This window comes from Gekko japonicus, unplaced genomic scaffold (genome assembly GCF_001447785.1).
Source record: "Gekko japonicus isolate JY-2015 unplaced genomic scaffold, Gekko_japonicus_V1.1 scaffold615, whole genome shotgun sequence".
Classification (NCBI taxonomy): Eukaryota; Metazoa; Chordata; class Lepidosauria; order Squamata; family Gekkonidae; genus Gekko; species Gekko japonicus.
In genome coordinates this window covers 579,384-604,781 of record NW_015161969.1, presented here as the reverse complement: position 1 = coordinate 604,781, position 25,398 = coordinate 579,384, and the positions used below count along the sequence as shown (strand labels likewise).

Below are 25,398 nucleotides of genomic sequence, written 5' to 3'. Positions count from 1 at the left end.
GGCCGAGATTGGGGGGGCAAGGCGGGCGACAGAAGGCCGATGCCTCCGTCGCCCGGCCCTCTACAGAATCCACCCCCCAAACCTCCAGGTATTTCCCTCCTTAGAGCTGGCAACCCTACATTCCCCTCAGTGCCTGTTGGTAGGCAACTAAGCTTGGTCCTGTCACCTACTTTGGCCTTTGGGAGAAAACACATTGGGGCCAGTCCTGATAGGGTTGCCAACTCCAGATGGAAATTCCTGGAGGTTTGAGGGATGGAGCCTGAAGAGGGTGAGGTTTGAGGAGGGGTGGGACCTCAGACAGGTACACTGCCATAGACTCCACCCTCCAAACCAGTCAGTCCCACATAGGGAACCATTGTTGCCAATCTCCAGGTGAGGGCTGGAGAGCACTCAGTATTACAACTGCTCTGCAGAAGGGAGGGCAGAAGTCAGCTGAAGTCAAAGGGGCAGATAATGGTAGGTTGATGGCTAGCTGGGAAGGAGATGGGGTTGCCAACTACATGCTGACAAATTCCTGGGGATTTGAGGGGTGGAGCCTGGAGAGGGTGGGGTTTGCAAAGGGGTGGGACCTCACAGGTAGAATGCCATAGACTCCACCCTCCAAACCAGTCATTTTGTCCTGGGTAACAATTGCTGCCAATCTCCAGGTGAGGGCTACAGATCACTCACAATTACAACTGCTCTTCAGGTAGCAGAGATCAGTTCCTCTGGAGAAAACAGTGGACTCTGTCATTATACCCTGCTGAGGTCACCACAGCAAATTGACACTGTTTGCCCAAAGCCAAAGCACTGCCCCAGAGCCTCTTTCTAGATCCCGTTGTATTGCTTTCACAACGGGCTTTACTGCTAGTTGTAATATATTCTTACATCCACTTTATTAATGTGTTTTATTCTGCTGGTCCATGATCGTAATAAATTATTGATTTCTATTGATTGAATAGCTGGAATAGCTTCCCGAGAAGTCCTAAAGAGGATCACCACAAGATGACGAAAGAGAAATATGATAATTTTAACATCACAGTGAGTTTAAACCTATGAAGAGAAGAATCTATTTGTATTTCTTTTGTTAGTAGTAGTTAGACAATTTTGTTCAAATTCTTTATTTTTGTTAACAATAACTCTGATGTCAAGTCATTTGTCTGGGTGTTTTTTACAGTTTGGTATTATAGGGTCTGACTGCACCCACATAAAACCTTAATACTCTATGTTTACCATGGTACACTGAGAAAGTGGGCTTACTCCTACTTAGGTTTGAATTACTTTGGCATTCCCTTTTGTTCAGGGTCATTTGGAGTAGCAGCAAGGAAAGCCTTTGGTTCTCAGTTTGTTGTGGGAGACCAATAAAGAGCCTAGAGGGCCAAACACAAAACTGGAATATCTGTAACACCCACACTTTATTGACCGAGGTTCAAAAGTGGCCTTGCCACCAAAGCCATCTGATGCTATCTGCCCATCTGAGCTCTGGAGGGGGCAGTGGTGGGTCTATGCATCACCGCCAAGCCAGGCAGCTGCCACCAGCCTGCTCATGCTCTGGAGAGTTTTCTTCCCCCTGTTTCAGGCAGAACTGTGGGCTGTTGGGAGCCCACCCAGCCTGAGGCAGCTGCCATGGATGTGCTGTAGGTAAGACCACCTTTGGGAGAAGGAGATGGAATAAATTTGGAGAGGTTTATTCCTTATTACAGCCTAGGGCTTTGAGACCTGAGCTGACTGGTTAAATCTATAATTTCTACGCTAGAACAAAATGCCTATGGGGCCTGTTTTGTCTCATATACTGTCTTACTTTACTCTGCAATCTCTAATCCAGGGGCAGCCAAACTTGCTTAATGTAAGAGCCACACAAAATAAACGGCAGATGTTTGAGAACTACAAGACATGAACAAATATTACGCACACATTTTTATAGAAAAATATGTGAATTTGCTTTTTATTAACATTAAGTTAGACTGTGTGAAAGAGCTGCATGTGGCTCCCGAGCGGCAGTTTGGCCACCCCTGCTCTAACCAATCTGGAAAGAATAATTTGAATGTCACCCTAGCAAAACTGTCCACCATAGAGTTTTGAACAGGCTTATTTCTGCATTTCAAAGTCTTGTGATAAATAAATGGCTCACTAGCAAAACCTGACCCTGTGTGTCCATCATTAAACAATGTCTTGGGTGGTTCTAGATTTTTATTTCTTTAAACTCTTAGGTCTAATTGAGCTGCAAATGAAGCTGAGTGGAACAGAATAAAATCTAAAAAGAACTCTGTATCAAGTAGAACATCTTTGTCCATCTGGAATTCCTTTTCTTTGACACTCACTTTGGCAATTCCAGTACTGTTTTTCAAACTGCTCTGTCAGTGCTTGCCCTTTTCACTTTGCTAGAGCTTGTGCTGATCTACAGCTTTGAGGACTGGACTGGTTGTGTGTGTATTTTAGCCTGTGGAAATTTACTTGGGTCATAAGGTTAGGCATTGTGTACTGAGAGCAACGTATGGTTAAGGTTATGCTGCCAGATGGTCACAGTTTTTGATCTCCAATTGTGACATATTTTAATGAACATTAAATTTGTAGACACTGTGTGAATCAGCAGGGACATTTAGCAGCAATTTTAAACCAGCTGTCAGGTACCCGTTAATTAGTTTGAACAATCAAATGGCAAGAACTTTAAAATACATAATGTTTCTACTTTATTCACAGTTAAATTGATATTTTAAACTCTGGTTATGTGAGAATTACTGAAGCAACTTACGGTAATAATTATAAACACTTTTTATAGATTTAAGATACCTCAGTGGCAAGGCGTATATTTTGCATTCAAAAAGTGCCAGGTTCAAGCAATTCCTAAACTCTGTAGCTAAAAATGTATTTAATTTCAAGGCTACAATGATAATATGTCCACAATATAGAGCATAGATATTTAAAATGATGCTAAGTAGAAGACATTTTCTACTTAGTACTGTCTGTTGAAAATAACTTTTCTTCAGCCTTGTCAGCCCTCGACGTGAAGCTGTTATGAAATTCAAGCCATTTCCTTAAAAGCAGCAAACTGTGTTTCATGACATATATCATTAGGAAAGGCCACAGCACTGTCTGTTTCTCTCTCAACAGATCTGAGCTGGTTTTGCTCAGGGTTACATTTTCATTTGTCCATTTTGTTGCAGTTATTATAATTAAGAAATTATTACCAAAGTTGATTTTTGTTTTTAAAACAGCAAGACATAGATATTGGGGAGATAATTTGATTGCTACTGCTCTTCAAGTAAGCATTGTAACCAGTGAGGCAGAGAGTAAAAAGTATTGCTTTAGATTCATCTGACCCTAGGGTTGTCTAATTTTAGCCTAAGAATTACTTGAAGTTGGCCAATATTCACAACAATGTTTTTCATTTAGAGAGATTCTACAGTCTTTACCCAATGTCAATTTTAGAAGAAACATAGTTGTTGCAGGCTACTGGAGCAGAAGTATTTGACGTGCATTATTTTTGTGACAGTGCCACAATTACAAGCAGGGTAGAACTGTGTGGTGAATGAAGGAATAGAGGATGGGGTAAGCTGGACAGCCATTTCAATGAATCAGTCAGCAAAATACACTAAAAACTCTGTAAAGATGAAACAACCCCCCACCCCCCAAAAAACATTTCCCATTACTTAACATACCACTGTAATTAAATTTTCCAAATATGTCCTATTGCTCCCTTTTATTCGTGTTGGTTGAAATTTAACCTCAGAAACCAATAATACAATAATCAACTGAGTTATTGATATCCTAGTGAGCCGCATGACAAAACTGGAAAAATGAAAATGCTTATAGTATAATAGTGAAGTCTTGAAGAGAAATGTATTTATTCTGGCATACATTTCCAGAGAGATAAAAATAAGGCCAAGGTCAATGGTGCAAGTAAAGGAAAATATATATTATATTACTCAGCTAAAATTCCCTATGGGTTTCACCAACAGGCTTCTTCAGGTAAATCTGCAATATAATATACAAGTACAAGTATATTGTAATTTTATTTTGATTTTTGAAACTGTTTAAAATCTATTTATAGAATTTGAAGTAAATAACAATTGTTATACAACTATGAGAACTCAGTATTGTATTTGTATATTATAGTTAAGATTCCCTTGAAGAAGACTCTTGAGAAAATGCACAGGGAATTTTTAGCTGAGTAATAAAAAAAAAATCTTTTACTTGCACCATTGGCCTTGGCCTTACTTGTATCTCTCAGTGACTGGTGCAGCCCTTTTAATTTCTCCATACATTTTCTGAGACAGAGTCCAGTGAAGTGGCAGAAATTTTATGTGACTACCAGCCTGGTATAATAATTACTAGCAGCCTTACTCACTGGGTAAATTTCCATCACCATCAGAAGTATAATAACTATGACACTTCTTGTAAGAGTTAGTGAGATCACGTTGTTGAAGTATACTAAACACTTAAAATAGACTGATGTATCTAATGAATCATTAATTATACAGAACAAGCCTTCCCTTCCAATACATCTCACTGACCACCACTGCCCAGGGCTGTCATTGGGCTCAAACTATGCCCCTGCTGTAACACAGATGCCCACCCCACAGCTGGGAGACCCAAGCCCAACATCAGGACCACTCATCTGTTATGTGGGGTTGGAGGGAACTTGTTGCGTTGTGCAGAGGGTTGGACTAGATAACCCATGAAGTCCCTTCTGTGTTTCTATAAATGGCATTTTATTGCTTTTATTCTTTATATCTTGTTACAGAACCCTACCTCGTTTGTATTTACAAGACAGTGTTCACCAGTGGCATGTATGACAACATCACCATGCCAGTGATTAGCTGGAATTTTTTTAGCAGAATTTCAGGGGGGAAAAGCAATGTAAACAACGTACAGCCAACTTTTGTAGATTTTCCAGCATTTCATTCTGATCTTTGAAATCGGTGGTATGAATATTGTTCACAGCATCCTCCTTCTCAACCAGCCATGCATCAAAGAGACCCTAAAAACAGGAAAAGCCTTTATGAATACCAAACACAAAGTACGGTGAGCAAACAATAAATTGTTACCTACCAGTGATGCTCACCTGCTCTTCAGTGAATTGTTGCCATTTTCGAAGTATGTCTTGTAGAAGAAACCAACGTTCCTCTGTCCATCTACAAATGGCTGCCCATCGGTCCCCTAAGTGCTAATAAAATGGCCAAAACTTAGTAAGCATGTTTTAATATTGACTTATATCTACATTATTTTTCATTTGGTACTGAAAATAAGCTGTTAACCTTACCTTTTATATTATAATGATTAATTTAAGATTATAAATATTTGCAAGTTTTATCTGAACTAGTTACCTTTATAGTTAAAGGAGTACAGCAGTCAATTGAATTGTAAGCATGAAGCAATAAGATTATAAAGAGCAGCAATTTTAATACCAAAGGTGCAGATAGTACTGTGTGACATCTATTTCCATGTCCATAAAAATGTGATGGTTCATAAGCTCTATAATACTGAGAACCATATGTAGCAAGGCAGGAGTTATAACTATTACCTTCCAGCCAACTAAATACAGCTGTCTTAGATGTTTACCTTTTAAAATAACCCTCTTTAAATATATGCTATAACTGATGTTTAAATTAATACAATAAACAATTGTTTGGTGAGGCACCACCAAACAATTAAGCCAATTTTCTTAAATTTACAATATACTTAACTAGGGAGTTATGGAAATAATGAAGCCTGATTTACACAGGAGGAAGTTTCCCTGCTACCAGAAATCTCAGTCCTTATGGTAAATGTTGCTTCTAGCACATGCCAGGGTCATCTGAATAGCCCTGTATTGGCCGTCTCCCTGTAGAGAAATCCACCCACCCTCTTCACTAGGGATGGGCATGAACAACAAAAATGTGGTTCATCGTGGCTCATGGGTGAACTATGAACCGAATCACAAATCCCACAAACCCAGTCAGCTTGCATATGACCTGAACTGGATCTGTGAGGTTCGTATCCAGCTGAGTTGTGGGGGCAGCCTACTCCCATGGCTCAGTCTTTTCAGGCTCTAAACAGCTGGGTCATGTGAGCAGGCTGCCCCTGCAGCTCAGCTATTTCAGATCTAAACAGCTGAGCCACAGGAGTAGGCTGCCCCTGCAGCTCAGCTGTTTTGGGCATGAACCTCACAAACAATTTAGATCAGAAACAGCTGAGCCATGGGAAAGTCTTTTCCTGCAGCTCAGCTGTTTAAAGTGGCTGGCTGCCCAAGAAAGTCCCTTTAAACAGTTGAGCCACACAAAGCAAACTTTTTTCAGTAAGCAGAAAGCAGTGGTTTAAACAGCTCCCAGCTGTTTTTTGTGAAGAGCAGAAAGCTTTCTTCATGAACCACCACAAACAGAATCAAAATTTATGAAAGTTTGTGGCAGTTCTTCAGTGTGCAAACATTGCTTCATGAAACACAAACTGGTTAAAATTTGTCACAAACTTTAGTTCGTCAGCCAGTTCATACCCATCCCTACTCTTTCCTCCCACCCAACCTATTCTGAACAAGAATTTTTACAATGCAGGTAGATTTTTATAAACTTTTATGTCATTTCACCACTTCTACTCCCCCCCCCCCATTTTCCTGCCCCACTTGGGTAATTTCATTTAATTTCTTCTTTCTAACGTTGCCTAGATAATGCTAGCTAAACTGATGATGATTGAGGTATTTGGAATTGGTTGACGTTTTTTTTAAAAAAATATTGGAGAAAATTGAAATAGATGAAAACAGTATCTCACTTCACTGTACACTAGGTGAAGCAATTGATAGATTAATTCAGTAGGCCATATAGGATATCACCCCTTCTGCCATTGCCTCCTCCCCAAGTAAGGTACCTTGGGCAATTCTCCAGGCTGTCCCAGGGTTCCAACAATAAGAAGAGAGTGGGAACAAAGCTCTACAGCTGACAATATAACATTCCACACTCTTAAGAAGGTTTCTGACCCTATTGAGTCTCTTTTTAGGTTTCTCCTGTATAAAATGGCTAGTTCACACATGAGTGTACCTTTTGTTAATGACTTTCATATGTGATTGTGGATCACTGAAGGTTTAACACCACAGGGAAACATTTTTTTTGTCCTATTATATGACAAACTTATTTTTGCCATTGAGTCCATTCATCAATTAGTCATCCACTGTATAAGAACCAAATGATATATAGGCAATTGTGAAATGTCCTTAAATCTTCACTTTGCAGTCAGTGCTTAACAGCGATCACAAAAACACCACATCAAATTTTGTATATCAGCCTAATACATTTCAGTGTTATGACGGGCTTCAGGTTTTATTCATATTGTTCTGTTAGGGCTTCTCAAATTAATTTATTTCCCCTTATTTTTGTAATGCAGCATTTATCCCCATCTAAAAAAGGTTTTTATACTCAAGGCAGTTCCACTTTCTAAAGGGAAAAATTCTTTGTTCTTAGTATTTTTAATAAGAGCTCTGCCTTCCTACCTACAATGCCTATGATCTATCTTTAGCACTGTTCTTCCTTAATCTAGCAGCCAGCACCAAGTCAAGGTCTCTCTGACTTGCTCTTGCTTTGATAAGTTATTCACCAATTTGCATGCTGGAAGAGGTTTTAGATGCTAACCAAAATCAAAACAAGATGAAAAGCCTATCTGAAAATTAACAGGGCTTCAAAGAGAAGCAAGAATCAAACTGTTTTATGAATCCATATCTTAACAGACAAGATACAACTGTTGAAGCAAGTAGAATGATCGAATAACTGCTTTGACAGCAATTTGTATTTTTGTACACTACAGAATATCTCCTGAAAAAGATCCATTTTTTAAACATTGTTATATAATCCGGAGACGACGTTGATTATGTACCTTGGTTCAAGGATTTTCTTATGATTTGTTTATCATGTTGTAGTGCTTCAGATTGTAATACATAGAGAGCATTCTTTATAAGTCTTAATGACTGTTATCCTATTCACCACATGCTCGACTGGAATTATCCAGGAAGCACTGGTCTCCTTCTCAAATGGTTTCATTTGCACCCATCATGTAGTTAAATGTGACTGGTAACATGCCATTGTTATGATATTCTATTTGCTATGCAATTCTGAACTGGCTTTTCCAGGAAGAAAACACAGCAATTCTAAAACAAAAAATGCTGAAGTTGATAGAGAAAACAATGGCAATGGACATGAGTAAGGGACAGTTTAATTTCTCTGGCAAATATTTGGCAAAACCTTTGACCAAAACTGAAACAGTATCACATTGGTTGCAGCCCTAGTAAAATATTAAGTATGTTTCTCCAAAACCATATATTTAGAAATACCATGGAAGGCTCAATTGTCATGGAGCCGTCCATTCTGAAAATATTCTCAAAATTGTCCAAATATCTATCATGACGCAGAGAAAGTAACAAAGTAGCAAAGTTGTACTGCATCTATTTGATCATAAAATTCCCAAGGCCACTAAAAAGAACCCTTTCAGTTCTTTGTCTGTTGGCTGCATGTGGGTTGAACAGTGAGGAAGAACAGCAACAACTATTTATTTATTCATTCATGAAATTTATATCCCGCCTTTCTGCCCTTACAAGGGCTGCCAAGGCAGCTAGCAATCTAAAATATGCATGATAAAATACATTATAAAACCATTAAAATAAATTTCTCTCCTTGAAATACCTCATAAAACAAACTTTAAAAAGAGTTTAAAAATAGAACTAAAATACATACAAAACATAAAAGATTGGTTAGGAAGGAGGGATCATTGAGGGAATGCCAAATGAAACAAATAAGTTTTCACCCACTGGTGGAAGACAACAATGGAAGAGGATAGATGAATTTCCCTGGAGAGAAAGTTCCAGAGCTTTGGTGCCATGACTGAGAAGGCCCTCTCCTGGGTTGCCACCAATGCTCCCTCTAAGCTGTGGAGTCTTGTGAGCAAAAATTCTACTTTGTGCACTACTGGCATTAAAGTTGTGAGCAAGCAGTTTGGCTACTGCGTAAATTAGTTTGCTCTGGAGCCATCCTTCCTGAGCTAAGACAAAAATCTGTGAGCTGGAGGCTAAAAACTATGAGCTAGCTCACACTAACTTAGCTAAGAGGGAACACTGGTTGCCACCCACCTAATTTCAGAGGGCAGGGTCTCTGAGGATGACCTGAGTATCATATACATATTGGTGACAACCCAGTTCAAATTTCCTGATGACTTCACCCAGAAGTTTTATGTAGATGTTAGACAGCATAGGGGACAGGATGGAATGTTGTGGGAACCCATAGTCAAAGACCAAGGGGGTGAACAGCAGTCCCCAAACTTTTGAAACCTACCCTCCAAGCAGGACCAGAAACACCACAGAATGATGCCTCCCAATCCCAGTCCAGATAGGTGGTCCAGAAGGATACCATGATCAATGCTACTGAAAACTGTTGAGAAAGGTTGTCCAGAAGAATCAACAGAGTCAGCCTGCTGAAATTGCTGCTCGACAGGGAGCTGTTATAACAGTGCTGGCAAGAAGCAGGTGAGAAATGCGGCCATCGTAGCACTGAGTGGACTGGCAAAATCACTAGTGAATGGTGAGGACTGGCTTCAAGGAGAAAGCTGGAAATCTAGACAGCTACTGCTTTCCCCTCCCCCTAGTTGCCAAGAGGAAGAAGGGTCTGGTAAATGACTAGATTAGGCAGTGAGATACAGGGAGATGGTAGGCAAGCAGATCCGTGGAAGCAATTAGGACCATCAGCAATTATGCATTCTACATTCAGTCATATGAGAGCTCCACTGTTTAAGTCATCTTTCAGATGCTTTTAATAATCCCCAAGCACAGAAGGAAGCTACTTGGGAAAATAATCCAGTCAACAAGCTACTTGCTAGTTTCCTGCTGTAGAGACAGACAACAGCAACTTCCTTTGCCTTGTGTCAAGACATATGTTATTTAAAATGTTTAATGGAAGTCTTGTTATATGGTGCCAAACATCAAATCAAGAGATAAAACTATGTCAATAGCAGTAATTCCTAAAATGTACTTTTTTCACTGCAAAGATACCAGTGGAATAGTTACCTGAAGTTGTTGTTCTAAGGCAGCTGTAGCTTTGTCTCCACTAGCTTCATCCACTACAACAACCATATGAGTGAGAGAATTAACCTTGACTTGTTCCTGTTCTAAGTCTTCCTGAAGAGTCTAAAATAAAGAAGAAGAAAAAACACATATCAACTTATAATTAAAGACCTAGGCAGAATTTTGCCTCATGATGTACCAAGCTGTACTAGAACATCTTCCAAAAAAAGAGAAGAATCTATTGTGAGCAGAGGTAGCAGAAATGAGAATGTGTCAAATTCAATCAAAATTGTGCTTAAGTCAAAACAAAAATTTCAAATACACTGCTCAGGATACATACATTTTTGCTTTGTGAAGGTTTCTTTTGTATGGCAAGTCCATATTTCCCCCACATCTGTTTTTAAAATGTCTCCTATTTAGACTTCTTTTACAGCTGTTTTGACAATTGATTGACTGCTATCTAAGTTTTGCTTCTATATTTGTTTCTAAGATGTGAATGTGAGGGGGAAGTTGCCTGCTTTTTATGTAAAGCACATTAACTCTAAAATTTATCTTGGCTCCGGTCACACGGGCCGGAAAATGCGGGGGGGAAGCGTGGCTGTTTGCCCCGGGCTAAATAACTGCGCGATTGCACGATCCGACGTCCCGTGTAACTCCCGTGGAGGTCCGAAGGTTAGGGGGGAGGTGCCGATCACACCACAGGCAACGAAGCAGGGCGGCGCGGCAAACGGGGTTGTATTTGTTTTGTTTAACCTGAAGTGTGTGCATGCTCCGTTGGGTGCTTGTGCGCATCCAGTGGAGACTTGGAAAAAAAAACCCTTTTGCACTCCTCAGTTTCTGTTTCAGGTGGGTCTTCCGAGGGTCAAATGACACAGCCCCTGTCCCCCTATAGCCGCCCTTCCCCACTCCCTCAGCTGTTCCTTCAGCCCCCTGCCCCCAAACCTCCCCTCAACCCCCCACTCCTCCCCCTTCCTTGATCTGCTCCGTCCTTCTGTCCTTCTCCCCTGACCCAAATCTCACTCCCAGCCCCCCCCTTTCCTACATGTGCCACTGCAAAGGGAAGCCGCTTGAACAGCCTCCAGTCTCCCAAGGACACGGAGTCTCTCAGGACACGGAGGGACTTTCCCCAGCCTCCCCCCCCAATACCCTTGCAAGGAGCCCCCTTCCTTCGGCCGAGCTCTTCTGGCTGCCAGCAGCAGTGTCCTCCCCCTTGCTGACCATCTGGACTTGTCCCTCCCCTCGATGCATTGTTATCTCCCTGACTTTGCATCGTGAATCAAACGTCCAGCGTCTGGAAACGGGGTGTTTTGTTGTTTGTTTACACAGTGTGCGCATGCTCCGTTGGGTGCTGTTGCGCATCTGGAGACTTGAGGAAAAAAAAACAAAGCTGTTTGCCAGGGGACACGGGCGGGCGCCGGATGCCACAGGATTCCACCGGGAACACGATCACGCGCCTGCCCTTGCCCCGCAGTTTCCGGAAACTAGTACCTCCGAGGTACTAGTTTTTTGCCGCGCGTCTTTGCTGGGAAGCCTCGGCTGAGCCACGGGAGTGCTACACTTCCCAGATGTGCCGGTGAGATCGCGCCCAGAAAATGCGCCTGACTTCCGTCTCACTAGCGTGGCAACTGTTCCGTGTGACCGCAGCCCTAGTCAGGTTTTCAATGACAAATGATGGGTGATTTTTCCTTTCTCTATTATTGTTGTTCTCCAGCTACTTGTATTGTTGAAAACTGAGCCATCTTAGCTGTTACTTTGCTGCAAGAAGAACATACTTTAAAAGGTATATTTATTTTTCCCTTTAATTTTTTACATGAATGTGACTAGTATTGTTCTTTTTAGGGTTTTTTCTGTTTGCTATGTTTTGTTTTTTTTTGTTTGTTTTTTTAATATAAATTTTATTGAAAGATTTTCTTATATAACAAACAATAAACAAACAGATCAAACAAGCAACTGCTATGTTTTGTTAATGTTTATCTGTTGTGTGATTGAATGATTTTTGAAGTATATTTTGCTTGAGGATTTCTTTGGAAGACAAGTATGAAGTGCTACCTGGTTCTGGATCCTTTTGAAGGGGAAAAAAAGACACCGGAGTCTCCTGGCATGTTTGTAATCATTGTTTTATTTACAAATAGACAAAAATCACAAATCACTGCAGTCTCTGTCTCTTCTAAATTAAACCCAATGTTTCTTTATATACTGACCTGATCTCATCCAAGTTCTCACAGATACTTAGCAAGGCAACCAGGATATCATATCTACCCCACAACCTGTTGAGAAATAACCCATACGTACAGTAATTCATTAAAAATGAAGAGCCTTTTAAGAAGCTGGGGCCTTTGCCAGTGATGAGTAGTTGGCTGTCCACAAAAACCTAGATCTGCTGAGAGCCACCACATACCTCTAGAAAAAGATTCTTTCTGGGACCCACCTCATGTCATCCAGAGGTAACCCAAACACCAGATTATAGAAAATAACATTATTTGCCCTGCTCCATAGAATTTTGTCCCCTAGTCTCCTCCTCTCAGCAGTCCTGTGAACTGCAAGGTATTCTGTAAGGTTAGTGGCGCTGGGTTACCCCAACATTCTTTATCCCAAGCACAAACTGGTAAATCTACCTTGTAATCTGTAAATTGCTGAAGGAACCTCTTGCGGGCATCCCTCCCTTCTCATCATTCCCATTCTCCTTTAGTAGGTTAAGATAAAACTGTCAGCCTGCTTTATAAAGAAATTATCTTCCCACTCCTGTCAGTAAAGATGTACTTGTAAGACTGAACCAGACTGGGACTGAAATCAAAGAAACCCAGCACAAAAATAGCAAATCAATGCATAATCAAATAAAAAAGTCTGCCAGGAGCAGAAAAATTGCTTCTTTCCAAAGGTAGCTCATAACAGCTTTTTCAGAGAATATAGTGGTTTTCCATGACAGATTAAAAATGTAATTGTATAATGTATCAAAGAAATCCAATCCATAAAAGAAAAATAGGACTGCTGTATAATACCGATCCAAGCTTTGTTTTTGTTGAAGCAGCATGAGTGATTCTTTGTAAAGTTATTTCAGGAAAGGTTGGGGGGCAGGAGGAACTGGGCAGAATTAATACTGGCAAGGCTTAACACATACTAAAGAAACCAGAATGGTGTTGGGGTTAAAATAAACCTCTAGTAACCTTATATATGCTAGAAACACTGGCAAGAAATATTGTTCTGTAACGTAATACAGCATGCTTTAATATAGCTAGAAAAGAACTATTAATTACTGGGCTAAGAAAATCAGTTGTAACATTCTGCCTTATAATGGAACAAAATGGCTTATATTACACAATCAGATAACCTGACATACTATCCTCAACCTCATTTACATACTCAAATCTACACTAGAAGAGCCAACAATTCCTGACAAATCAGAAGCTCTTGAGTCCAATGGCACTTTGTGTGTGTAAAGAGTCATCAAGTTGCAGCAGACTTATGGCGACCCTAACTAGGGGTTTTCGAGGCAAGTGAGAAGCAGAGGTGGTTTGCCATTGCCTCCTCTGCAGAGACTTCCTTGGGAGGCTCCCTTCCAAGTACCAACCCTGGCCCCGGCCACATGTGCCGGAAAACGCATGGGGGGATGGCTATTTGCGCCGTCGCATTCTGATCCACCATTATGCAATCAGACGCGATGGCAGCGCACCGGGGTTTTGTCCTTCGGTGTGAGCTGCAAAGAGGACAAGAGGACGGCTGGAGGGAATAGGCATGCGCCGGTGCGATGACACCGAACGAGTCCATCTGCAGCCTGTGGCAAACCATTTGCAAGTAGATCTTTGCAGGTACTTTTTAACTGCACATCTTTAGCGGCACACCACGGGTTGGCCATGGTGCACTACGTTTCCCAGATGTTGCAGTGTGATCACGCCCCAAAACTCCACCCAGACTTTGTGCCTTTTGTGTGGCAAATTCTCCGTGTGACCGGGGCCCCTGCTTAGTTTCTGAAATGTAAAGAGATCAGACTGTACTATGCTACCTTCCCTCCCAATGGCACTTTAGAGACTAACAAAATTTATTTCAGCTTAAGGTTTTGTGACTCAGAGCTCATTTCATCAGATGCACCTGATACCAGTGAGTTGTGAATCATGAACGTTTATGCTGGAATAAATTTTGTTTGTCTCTGAAGTACCATTGGATTCCTTTTTAAAAATTGTGCTTCTACAGACTAACATGGATACCCATTAGGAATGAACCTGTGATAAATCATCATGTAAATAACAATAGGGTTATCATTGCTTGTTCCATGTAAAACAGAATGACTTGTGAATTGGATAAAAGAGTATCTCAGCTGTCTTTGATTTTTTTTATTGGACAGATGGAGATTCTGATCTCAAGATAAGTAAACTTATACATTAACCATATACAGACATTAAGATGAAATATTAAAACATTAAGCTTCCATATTAGTGGTGTATACATGGAAGTGAAGTGAAACACAACAAAACTGAAATAATACGACAGCAATATCATCAAGAGTTAGATGACTGAAAGTGTAAGTGATAAACTTGACATTTAAAGTATATATTGACATACAACTGTTGAACTGTGGTGGACAATTCAGTTTTATATGTGCTATGTTCCCAAACTGCTATCAGATCAGCCATATGAAACAAAACAAATAAAAACTTTGCGGTGATATTAGAAAGGTAGCAGACTGTGAGGAACTCACAGCTCACCTTAAGAACATGCAATTTAGAACAGTTATGTATTCTCCTATCTGCCTGAAATGTGGCAGGATCAGTTTTTTTGGAGTGAAGTGTGCTCTCTGAAAACTGCCTCCATATTTGATGGAAAATAAATGTCCAACCAGAAATGTATTTCCCCTTGAAAGCAATGGGAAACAAAACAAACAATAAAAATGCAAACAAAAAAGAAAAGGAGAAATAATGACCACCCATATTGAACTGGCCAAATTTCCCAGCTGTACCTCCTTTTGATTTCTCAAGTGCCTCCTTTTTAAGACAGCATCAGAGCACAGTAAATAGTAGTATGCCATCAAGTGGATGCTCTTGAAACATTTTTCCCCCCTCAGGTCAAGTGTATTCTGGTCTGCAGCTGATATAATAGGTCTTATCGTATTCTTTGGAGAGCATCTGAAATAGCCACTGACTTTTACTGTCACTGGAAATACAGTGTCTACCAGCTGGCTCAAGGCAAATGAGTTGACACATTCCTGAGGATGTCTTTGCATTTGTAAATTTTGGTTGGCTAAATTCCAGCAAATGAGAAAAACCTTCCTGAATTCTTGAGCCTAGCTGGAAAATTGAGCAAATCAGATTTACAGTTAGTCAGCTCCTTCTGGCTGCGGTGCTGGCTAGCACTTGTAGATAGGGTGACTTTGCTTCCCCCAGAAGGAGCAAGAGGCATGTGACCTGTGATGGCAGCATCATGGCATTACTGCAGAGGGGTAGAGCTGGCAGGGATTTAAGTGCAGCTCCACCCCCTGCCCTTCCTCTTTGCTGTGTGGTCGGTTGCAGGAAAGGAGCTGACCCCAGCCATGGGTAGCAAGGAGCAGGCCTCAGTTTACCAGCAGTTAAGGCAGCAGCTTCCACAGAGCTCTCATGGCCTCCGCAATGGCGGTGACTTTTGGGGTAGTGGTTGGTACTGAGCCATGGCCTCTGTAGTGGCAGAGCCACAGCAGCATCCCAAGGGTGGCAGCAGCCAAAGGGCCACAGCCTGAGCAGTGGTGGCTGTGGTGGCCCCCCCTGGGGCTTGATGCGGGCACAAGACTAAGGCCTGAACAAGGGTGGTGGTATTGGCAGCCTCCTTAGGGACCTGGCAGCTGGCTACTTAGCCCTGGGGGGGAGTGAAGCCTGGGTACCCAAGGCTGGGTGAGTGGCACGGAAGGCTGGGGCCCAGCAGTAAGGTCGAGCAGGGGTGTAAGACCAAGACTCTGGGGCGGTGCTGGGTGGTGGCTGCAGCCATTTTGGCCCAGGGTGGTCCCCCTCAGGAGAAGTGGGGGCTGGGTGGCATTCTGCAGGAGCCAACAGTGGCTGTAGGGGCTGGAGGTGAGCCCAATGCTCTGTGGGCTGGCCATTAAGGGGGCTTTGCTCAGGGGGCTGAGTTCTGCCTACTTGGAATGGAGACAAGGAAAGGGCAGGGGCACCCTAAGGGCAAGCAGCCAGTGCAAAGAGTGGCCCTGAAGCAGGTGAGGAGGAGTAGGTCCCTGGCAGGCAGGACATCTTAGAAAGGCTGGAGGTGCTAGAGCGGAGTATGGGTAGGCCTCTGGCCCCTGCCAAGGTGGTGCGGGGGGGGGCAGCGGCAAACCTGACAGGCTGCCAATAGGAGATTTCAAGCAGAGGTCTTAGCCAATGTTCCCTCTAAGCTATGGAGCCCTGTGAGCAAAAATTCTACTTTGTGAGCTAGTGGCATTAACGTTGTGAGCAGGAGATTTGGCTGCTGCATAAATTAGTTTGCTCTGGAGCCATCCTTCCTGGGCTATGACAAAAATGTGTGAGCTGGAGGCTAAAAAACTGTGGGCTAGCTCACACTAACTCAGCTTAGAGGGAACACTGGTCTTAGCAGAATTGTCTGCTTTGGAGGGCAGGTGTGGCAAGTCATTAGGGACTGATGGAATGGCTGCAATCATGACTCGCAACACACCAAGAGTATGGGCCGGGCATGGAGGATGCAATGCAGAGGCAGCAGCCTGATGTGGTTCAGGTGTCTTTGGAAGAGGTTTCTACAGTGGATAAGGATAAGTGGGCCAGAACGCACTGTGGCAGGCCTGCATAGACTTGGGGACAGCCACACCACAAGCACAAGATATACCACAGATGCCTATGCCTGCGCAGCACAGTGGATGGGCATGGGGAACAAGTTAGTTAGCACCCCAGGCAGAGTGGGGGAGTGTTTCATCATCACCACCCCAGCCACTGGGGGTCCCTTGGGGAGGATGGGGGTACTCCAGCCCTCTGGAATAGCATACAAAGCAGTTCTGATAAAAGCCTTGCCATTTAGTGATCAGGCCATGCCCTTGGGGGGATCATCTTTCTTCTGCAATACGGAATAAGATATGCAGGGGGGAGTATGTGGATGTGTTCACCCTTGTATTCAGGGAGCTAGAGAAGAAGAATAAGGAAGACCTTGATGAGAGGGACAAGTAGAAACTGAAAAGGTATATAGTGGATAGGACGTGGGCCGATTGGTTCCCGGGGTTCTTAATTTACGTTGGTGTAGTGGTCTGGGCCTAGCCATGAAGGGTTCCTAACCTTGTTCTGGTATATGAACATAATTTACCGGAGGTATTCAGATTTTGCGAGTCCGGCACAACTTCAGTACAATGCGGAGTTTTGGATGTGGGCAGCCATGAATCCTGCCCTTCTCTGGGACCAGATTCATCTGCAGTTGTGGATGCAGGTTATTTCATCAGCAAGGCCCAATGGTGGCAACAGGTCAGACAGTGGGCACATCATGCATAGGCTCCAGAGTAGTTCAGGCACCACACCCAGGCAGGGCAGGCTGTTCAACAGGATCCACTTTGCTGGGAGTTCAACTCCCAAGGGGCGTGTTGCTGAGGACCCTGCAAGTTCCAACTCAAGTGCCGCCTGTGCTCCCACACATTCACACTGTGTCTTAGGGCAAAACCCCAGGTGGGGTTCAGGGAGCAATGGGGGTAAGCAACCCGGCAGGGGGGCGCCAACCTACCTCCTGAAAAAGGGACCCAGCCCAATTAAGCTGAAGGAGCTTGAATGCTGGTTGCAGTGTTACCCTAGGCAAGAAGAGCAATTGTACTTGTTGGAGTTGTACTTATAGTTTTCACATCCCATGACAGGGCCTGTGGAGGCCCTACTGGGCTGATAATCTATACTCAGTCAGGGGGATGAAGCAGGTAGTCAGGGCAAAGATTGAGAAGGAATGTAAGGAGGGTCGGGTCCTGGGGCCCTTCCCTTCACCACGGGTGACTAATCTGTACATATCTCCTATGGGGGTCATGCCTAAGAAGGCTTGGGGGAGTATCACCTCCTACATCACTTATCCTACCTAGGGATGACTCGGTGAATGTTATGATACCTGAACATTTGTGCTTGGTCTGCTCCACGTCATTTGATCAGGCCATACATATTGTGCAGTGCTGCGGTGTCAGGGCTGAGTTGGCTAAATGCAATATTAAAACTGCCTTCCACCTCCTGCCAGTTTACCCCTCTGATTTTGAGTTGCTGGGTTTTGCATCTGAAGGGCAGTTTTATATGGATACTTTGTTTCATGTGTGACATTTGAGTGTTTTAGTTCCTTCCTGCAGTGTACCCTGCGCTTCATGACAGGGCTGGTCAGTACGGCCCACTATCTGAATGATTTCTTGTTTGTGGGTCCACAGGGCACCGGACAGTGTAAAAAGTTGTTAATTTTGTTTAGCTGGGGAGCTAGGGGTCCCATTGGCCCATGCAAAACTGAAGGGGCGGGGATGTCTTTGACTTTTTTGAGTGTGGAACTGGATACCAGGAGGCAGACTTCTAGGCTCAGGATCTGTGCGTGAGGATTTTGTCATTCAGGGGTAAGAGGAAAGCCACATTGGTGGAGCTGCAACACTTGGTGGGCCAACTTAATTTTGCTTGTAAAGTAGTGGCACCAGGCAGAGCATTCCTTAGGAGATTGTGCGATACTATGGCAGGGCTTTGGCTCCCACATCATAGGGTTGGGGTCACAGTAGCATGAGGGCGGATCTGGAGGTCTGGTAAGAGTTCTTGGAGGGGTTCAGTGACGTTTCCTTTTTGCAGGAGAATATGAGAATCAAGGCAAAATTGCAGATTATGTCCAATGCAGCAGGATCCCTAGGGTTTGGGATATACTTTCATGGTCAGTGGTGTGCAAAGGATTGGCCAGCTGACTGGGCCGACATGGGCATGACTATGGACATGACATTCCTGGAGTTTTTCCCCATCGTAGTCATAATGTGGTTGTGGACTGAGCAGCTGGTCAATCATATGGTGCAGTTTTGGTGTGACAATTTGTGATTAACTCTCTTATGTCCAAATCCCATAGGGTTATGACACTGGTGAGGACTTTTATGTTGTGCTGCCATTTTAATATACTGTTCATGGCTAAGCACCTGCCAGGGGTTAGTAATGGTGTGGCTAATGCTCTGTCTCATAAACAGAAGTTCCATCAGCTGGCACCAGAAGCCAATCCCTGGCTGACCCGGATGTCCCCAGAGCTGTGGTGCCTTGGAGGGCCAAGGCTGAGAGGGCAATAGAGCTGGCCTTGACACCTAGCACCAGGAGGGCCTATGGCCATGTGGGTCAGCGGTTTGAGTCCTTTAGGCAGCAGGTAGGCATTTCTGAGCAAAGTTAGGAGCTTTACCGAAGTCATAGGAGACTTCCACATTCTGAAGATGCTGGAGGGCTGGTTGCACGAGGACAGATCACAGGCCAACAGGAGAGAGCCCATTCCCTACATGGTTCTGAGGGGGTCTGGGTGGCAGTTTATGAGGGTGGCTATGAGGTCTGTCTTTTTCATGTTGTGGCATTGGTGGCAGTTTATGGGGCACTGTGGGTGAGCAAGTTGGTAGTGGGTTCACAAAGTGACAGGTCAGGTAGGGTGCTGAGGCTGCAGGACATTCACTTAGTGGGGAGCAGCATCCACATCAGGGTCAGGCATTTGAAAATTGATCAGTGTCAAAAAGGGGTGGAGATTAAGGTGGTCAGCCTTTGCCTGGTAGCAGTGTTCCAGCGGTACTTGGTGATGAGGGGCTTGTAGGTGGGCATGCTGTTCCAGCACAGTGACGATAGCCCACTGACCAAGTTTCAATTTTGGGCAGTCACTAGGAGGGCGTTGGACACACTGGGGATGGGTCAGTTTTGATTTGGAACCCACTTCCTCCAAATTGGGGTGGTCTCCATGGCAGCTGCTATGGGCAATTTGGCCCCAGACATTCAACAGTTATGGCACTAGAGGTCACAGTGCTATAAGTCTTATGTTCGGCTGCATAATACTCTGAGGGATTGGTGCTCTGCTTTTAATTATATTCTCTTTCCAGGTCTGGCTGGCTGCTGTGAGAGGCAAAGAGTCACAATTTGTGGCCACAGTATGGTCTTTCGGGTGGCCCACTGGGCCAGGAGGGGGCCCACTGGTTTGCAATTGGGGCTCACTCTCACTGAGTTTGCTTCAGTTGAATGGTTGGGGCAACAGGGCTTGAGGTGGCCTGGCCTCATCCTGCTGCTATTCAAGAGAAGATGGGATCCTCTGCCTCACAACCTGTTGATCCACTTGAGTGGAAATGATCTTGGCCTAGTGAAGGGTAAGGCCCTGGTGATTCAGGCAAAGGCCAACCTGGTGCTCATCAGGAGCAGGTGGCCTGGTATGCAGATCATGTGGCCTTGTGTTTTGCCACACCACATGTGGTGCAGTATGGGAGACCCTCGATCCTTGGACAAGGCTTGGCAGAAGGTGAACAGGGAACTGGGGGAGGTGATAGCAGGCAGAATGGGGCACTCCTTGCCTTATCCTGGGATACAGGCTGAATTGACTGACCTGTACAGGGGTGATGGAGTACACCTATCTGAAAAGGGCAATGATATATTCCTGGAGGAGTTGGGGCAAGGGCTGTGGGCATGAGGCCCTGGAGGTGGCAGGTTAGTGCAGGAAAAAGGAAACGCGGATCTGGTGAGCACCATGTGGCACCTTCCCTGTTGGGGATCAAGGGGTTTGTCAGGCTCAGCCTTCAGGTTTTGCAGCCCAGGGCAGGGAGTGAGGACTGCCTTTGGGACCACCCTGGCTAGGCCCCACCCCTCTAAGTTTTGCAGCTTGGGGAGAGCTCCAGGGTGGCACCCACTTGCTAGGCTGGCCGGTGACCAGCAGAAGGGATGGCTCACACATTGGGCAGAGGTGGCTCACCCAGCAGATGGAAAGGAGTGATCTCGAGTGACCCTTGGCCTTGGCCTATTTCCACACTTGGGGTTGCCCATGTCACAAAAGCTGTAAATACTCAATAAAGTGGCCCATAGTTAAACCTATTTTGGTTTCCATCTCTTTCTACCAATGGCGGGGGGCAACTGGTTATTTATGACATCTGAAAATGATCCCTTTTTGTCATCAGAACATGAAAACTTATGCTAAAATTAACATGGCCCTGGGAGAAGCAGTCCTGCCATTAATGGGAAATCATTTGATAGATCCCAGCTTGTTTAACTTAATTATTATTACTTTACTAGCTAGTAGTCTTTCTGAACTGAGAATTTAAAAAATGAAACATTTGGATCTAAGCCAAGTGTAAAATTTGACACAGGGGGCAAGGAATGCAGACTAAAAGTAATATTATTAATACAACATGTACATTCAAAGAAAAAATGAATTATCTGATTCAGGGAGGAAATAAAAGGTTGCAAATGCGTCAAGGTGAAGTACAAGATTTATAGTGATGGGAAGAGATAAAATATTAACAATGCCACCCTAAGATTAATAATGCCATCAATTTAGCATTCTACTGAGGTTTGTTCAACAGAATTTACAGTTGTTAGGACTGTACTGTAAAAGAAAAAGAGGAATTTGTGTTGATCTCATTCTATGCAGATGCCATCTCTTCACTAATCTAAAATAATCATTTCTATTCATGGATCCAAACCCTCCTAAACAGCATGCACATCTTTTTAAAGAAGCCATTGCATGCAATGGCAATATTTTGTCACTGAAACTGGATGCAGAACAGGAAGCAGGCAGTTTTCCATGTCATTTAGTTCAGTCTACACTTCTTCACCTCCAATTATTAGAAGACACATGTTCTCTTGCTCAAGTGACCTGTTCCCAGTGCTGGAAGTCAAATGTTTATTTTTTCCCCTTCACTAGTTCAAAAGGGGAAAATACTCGCCTTATGACAACTAAAGACAGACAGGGATTATATTCTAGGCACAGTTGTAGCTACTTGATCTAAATTATATTGGTTTTTACACAGCTTAGAATTTGTGGCTAAAATACTATGCTTGGAGCCAATTTCTCCCTATCAAAGGCTGCTACTATTCTTATTGTTCCTGCCTTTTGTCAGACAATCATTTGTACTATTAAGAATGCTTATAATAGATTTTATTCTGTGGCATCAATATGCAACATTAGTTGAAAAATTAGACTGAAAAAGTAAACAAAGTATTTTCCAAACTGTAAGGCAGAGATGTTCCACCAGGCTTTTAGTTGAGGTGAGCAATGGGAGGTTAAGACTGGCACCCTCTTTTTTCTTTCTATGGCCCTCACGTACCCTCCCCTGCCCTGCTGTGTGGGACAGCAGTGTGGCTGGTAAAGGGGGGACTATTATATTGCTATCTGGTTTGGTTTTAAATTATTATACATACTGATTGTATTTTAAATGTTTTTTACAATTGCCCAGAGCCTGCTTGCAGGGTGGGTGATACACAAATTTAATGAAATAAATAATAAAATAAAAAGCAAAACCATTATCATTTCTATACAATAGTTATTTTCTGACTTCTGTATTTGAAATTCATTCTATAGTACCTTTTCTGTTTTGAAATTGATATTCCTAAAATATACTAGAATAAGTATGGGATGCACAAGGATTTGCAGGGGCAATCTCATTTTCCTCACCCCTATTATCTCTTTCCTTTCCCTGAAAGCCTATAGGCTCACCCTTTTTCTTGCTTCCTTCTCTCTTTCCCACCCACGAGCCAACTGAACCTTATGTACTCCCCTGCTTTTGGCTTTCTCTCCTTCACTCCTGTGGCAGCCTCTCCCTGGAAAGATTATGTTTGACTCCATCTGCTGGGTTGGACCAGGCCTAAAGGCATGTTGCTGGCCAATAGGCCTAGTTGTACAGTGGGGAACCTACAAAGACTTGTGGGGGTACCTCACTTCCCCCATACCCCCCTCCCCACACTATTTTCTCATTTCCTCCTCCAGGCAGCCCCCATATCCTCACTTTTCCCTGCTTCTTTTTCCCCTTCCCACTCACCAACTAACCTTTTATCTTCCCCCATCTCCAGCTATGTTTATTATTTATTTACTTAATTTAAACCACAGTGGGGTTTCTTCACAGTGGGGACCTAAAGTAGTTTGGTGTAGTGGTTAAGTGCGCGGACTCTAATCTGGGAAAACCGGGTTTGATTCCCCACTCCTTAGGGCAGCCAAACCGCGGCGGGGGATCTGAGCGTCGTCACAGGATCCCTGCCGCGGGGGGACAGTGATACTCATTGCACCGCCGTCGCCAGGATGTGACGCTATGTGTCACATCCTGGCAACGGCGGTGCAACGAGTATCGCTGTCCCCCCGCGGAAGGGATCCTGTGACAACGCTCAGATCTCCCACCATTGTTTGGCAGCCCTACCACTCCTCCACTTGCACCTGCTGATGTGACCTTGGGTCAGTCACAAGCTCTGGCACAGCTGTTCCTGAAAGAACAGAGTTCTCTCAGCCCCACCCACCTCACAGGGTGTCTGTTGTGGAGAGGGGAAGGGAAAGGAGTTTGTAAGCCACTCTGAGACTCCAAGTGAAGGGTGGGGTATAAATCCAATCTCTTCTTCTTCTTCTTCTTCTTCTTCTTCTTCTTCTTCTTCTTCTTCTTCTTCTTCTTCTTCTTCTTCTTCTTCTTCTACTACTACTACTTCATTCTCCTGTACTCTATTTTATTTTCACAACAAACCTGTGAAGTAAGTTAGGCTGAAAACATGTGACTGGCCCAAGGTTACCCTGTGAGCTTTCATGGCAGAGTGGGGATTCAAACCTGGGTCTCCCAGATCCTACTCTGAAACTCTAACCACTACACTACACTGGCTTTTCATGGGGTAGCTGCTGTTGAGCAGTAGTAGCATGGGTACATCGTGCATGTCATGGTAGCAAATCACCCTGTGGTTGCTGCCTAGCCTGGCCCCAATATGTCCTCTCTTAAAGGCCAAAACAGCCCCAGAAAGGGCCTACCCTCTCTCCCTACTGTTTACAGACTGAAACCAAGGCTTGAAGTCTGGCAATACTGTTCTGGTTGCCTAGCAACAGCCAATGAGTGTATTCATTTCTTAAAGTTAAAGGTACTGCTTTAATGGGGGGGGGGTTTAACCCCCCTCCTTTAAAAAAAAGATTTCCAATTTTTCTGCAAACAGAATTATTCAGGTTTGAAGAAAGACCTGTCTTGTTTCTTCATGGCTCCAGTCTCTGAATTTAGATATCCCCTGATTTGGCCATGTTTAGAATTATATTGATGTGAATGCTAAAGCCTGAATAATTTTCTCAAAATCTCAGAGCTGCAGCAGTTTATCTGTACTTCACTACACTATATCTGAGCATGATATACTGATAGCTATTCTGAAATATAAGAAAAGGAGTAAATTCACTTTATGCTGTTGAGCTGCATGATCATTTTAGCAGGTTTATTATTTATTTATTAAGCAGGTTATTAGCAACATAAGAAACAAAACAATCAAGGCCTCAGAGCCGAGTCAGTTTACATTACATACTGGGCAATAATGAATTTCATTGTGTTGTATGAGATAACTGTTTATGAAGGAAAGTTGAAGAGAATGTTCATATCCAGTTAGAGGAGAAAAGCAGTAGGACTACATCAGAGATCTAAGGACTAGCATGGTGTAATGGTTAAAGTGTTGAAATAGGACATGGAATGACCAGGTTCAAATACCCACTCAGCCACACAAGCTCAGTGGGTGACCCTGGGCCCATCACAATCTCTCAGCCTAACCTACTCCGATGGACCCCTGTCTTTCCCTACTCTGAGGCAGATTTTCCTGCCAAAATTCTTTTAGTTCCCCGCTGTGACTGAGCAGCTCCTAGTAGAGCATAAATGAATATGTTTTTTAAAAGACTCTCTGTCCCATCCTCTCTACAGAATATAATCCGGCTTTTAGCCCAACCCAAGAAACTTTCTGTGGGAAAGCAGGAGCCCTCTTCTTATTTCCCTTTTTAAATGGCACTGGAGATGGATTAACAGTAAAACAAAAGAACGAGTTTATTCAACAAGCAGCAGTGGGGATTGCTGAGGTAAAAGTTGTAGATGTTACAGAATTCACTTCTTAAACAAGCAAAATGATGTTATTAAATCTTATTTTCAGGTATTCTTAGTTCTTAGCAGTAAGAGGTGTTTTACTTAGGTGCTTTCACACATGCTAAATAATGCAGTTTCAATCCACTTCAGTGATCATTTGCAAGTGGATTTTTGCCATTTCACACAGTAACATCCAGTTGCAAAGCACATTGAAAGTGGATTGAAAGGGCATTATTTGATGCATGTGAAAGCATTTAGTATATTAGTTACAGCAACAATGATTCCTCAGAGAGTTTCCTATGGCATTTCAGATTTTCTGGAGCTGGTCACTGTCTTTGTGAACCTAACTCACTCCTTTGTTAAAGTTACAGTTTATCTCTATAAAGTACTGAGACTGATGCATATCGTTGTGATTTCAGATCATAATTAGTGAAAAGAGAACTTGAGATAC

The 25,398-nt window shown here is 43.3% G+C and overlaps 1 protein-coding gene across 1 annotated transcript in view; it reads right to left on the bottom strand.

Annotated features, from left to right (window-relative positions):
- The window catches only part of LOC107126133 (dystrophin-like), a 402,970-nt gene that overhangs the window by 313,566 nt on the left and 64,006 nt on the right, over positions 1-25,398 (bottom strand). Inside the window, exons 7-9 of the mRNA XM_015429648.1 lie at positions 9,995-10,114; positions 5,045-5,146; positions 4,853-4,960 (exon numbers count right to left, since the gene is read on the bottom strand). Coding sequence (XP_015285134.1) covers positions 4,853-4,960; positions 5,045-5,146; positions 9,995-10,114 — 330 coding nt within the window. The remainder of the gene's footprint in view (positions 1-4,852; positions 4,961-5,044; positions 5,147-9,994; positions 10,115-25,398) is intronic.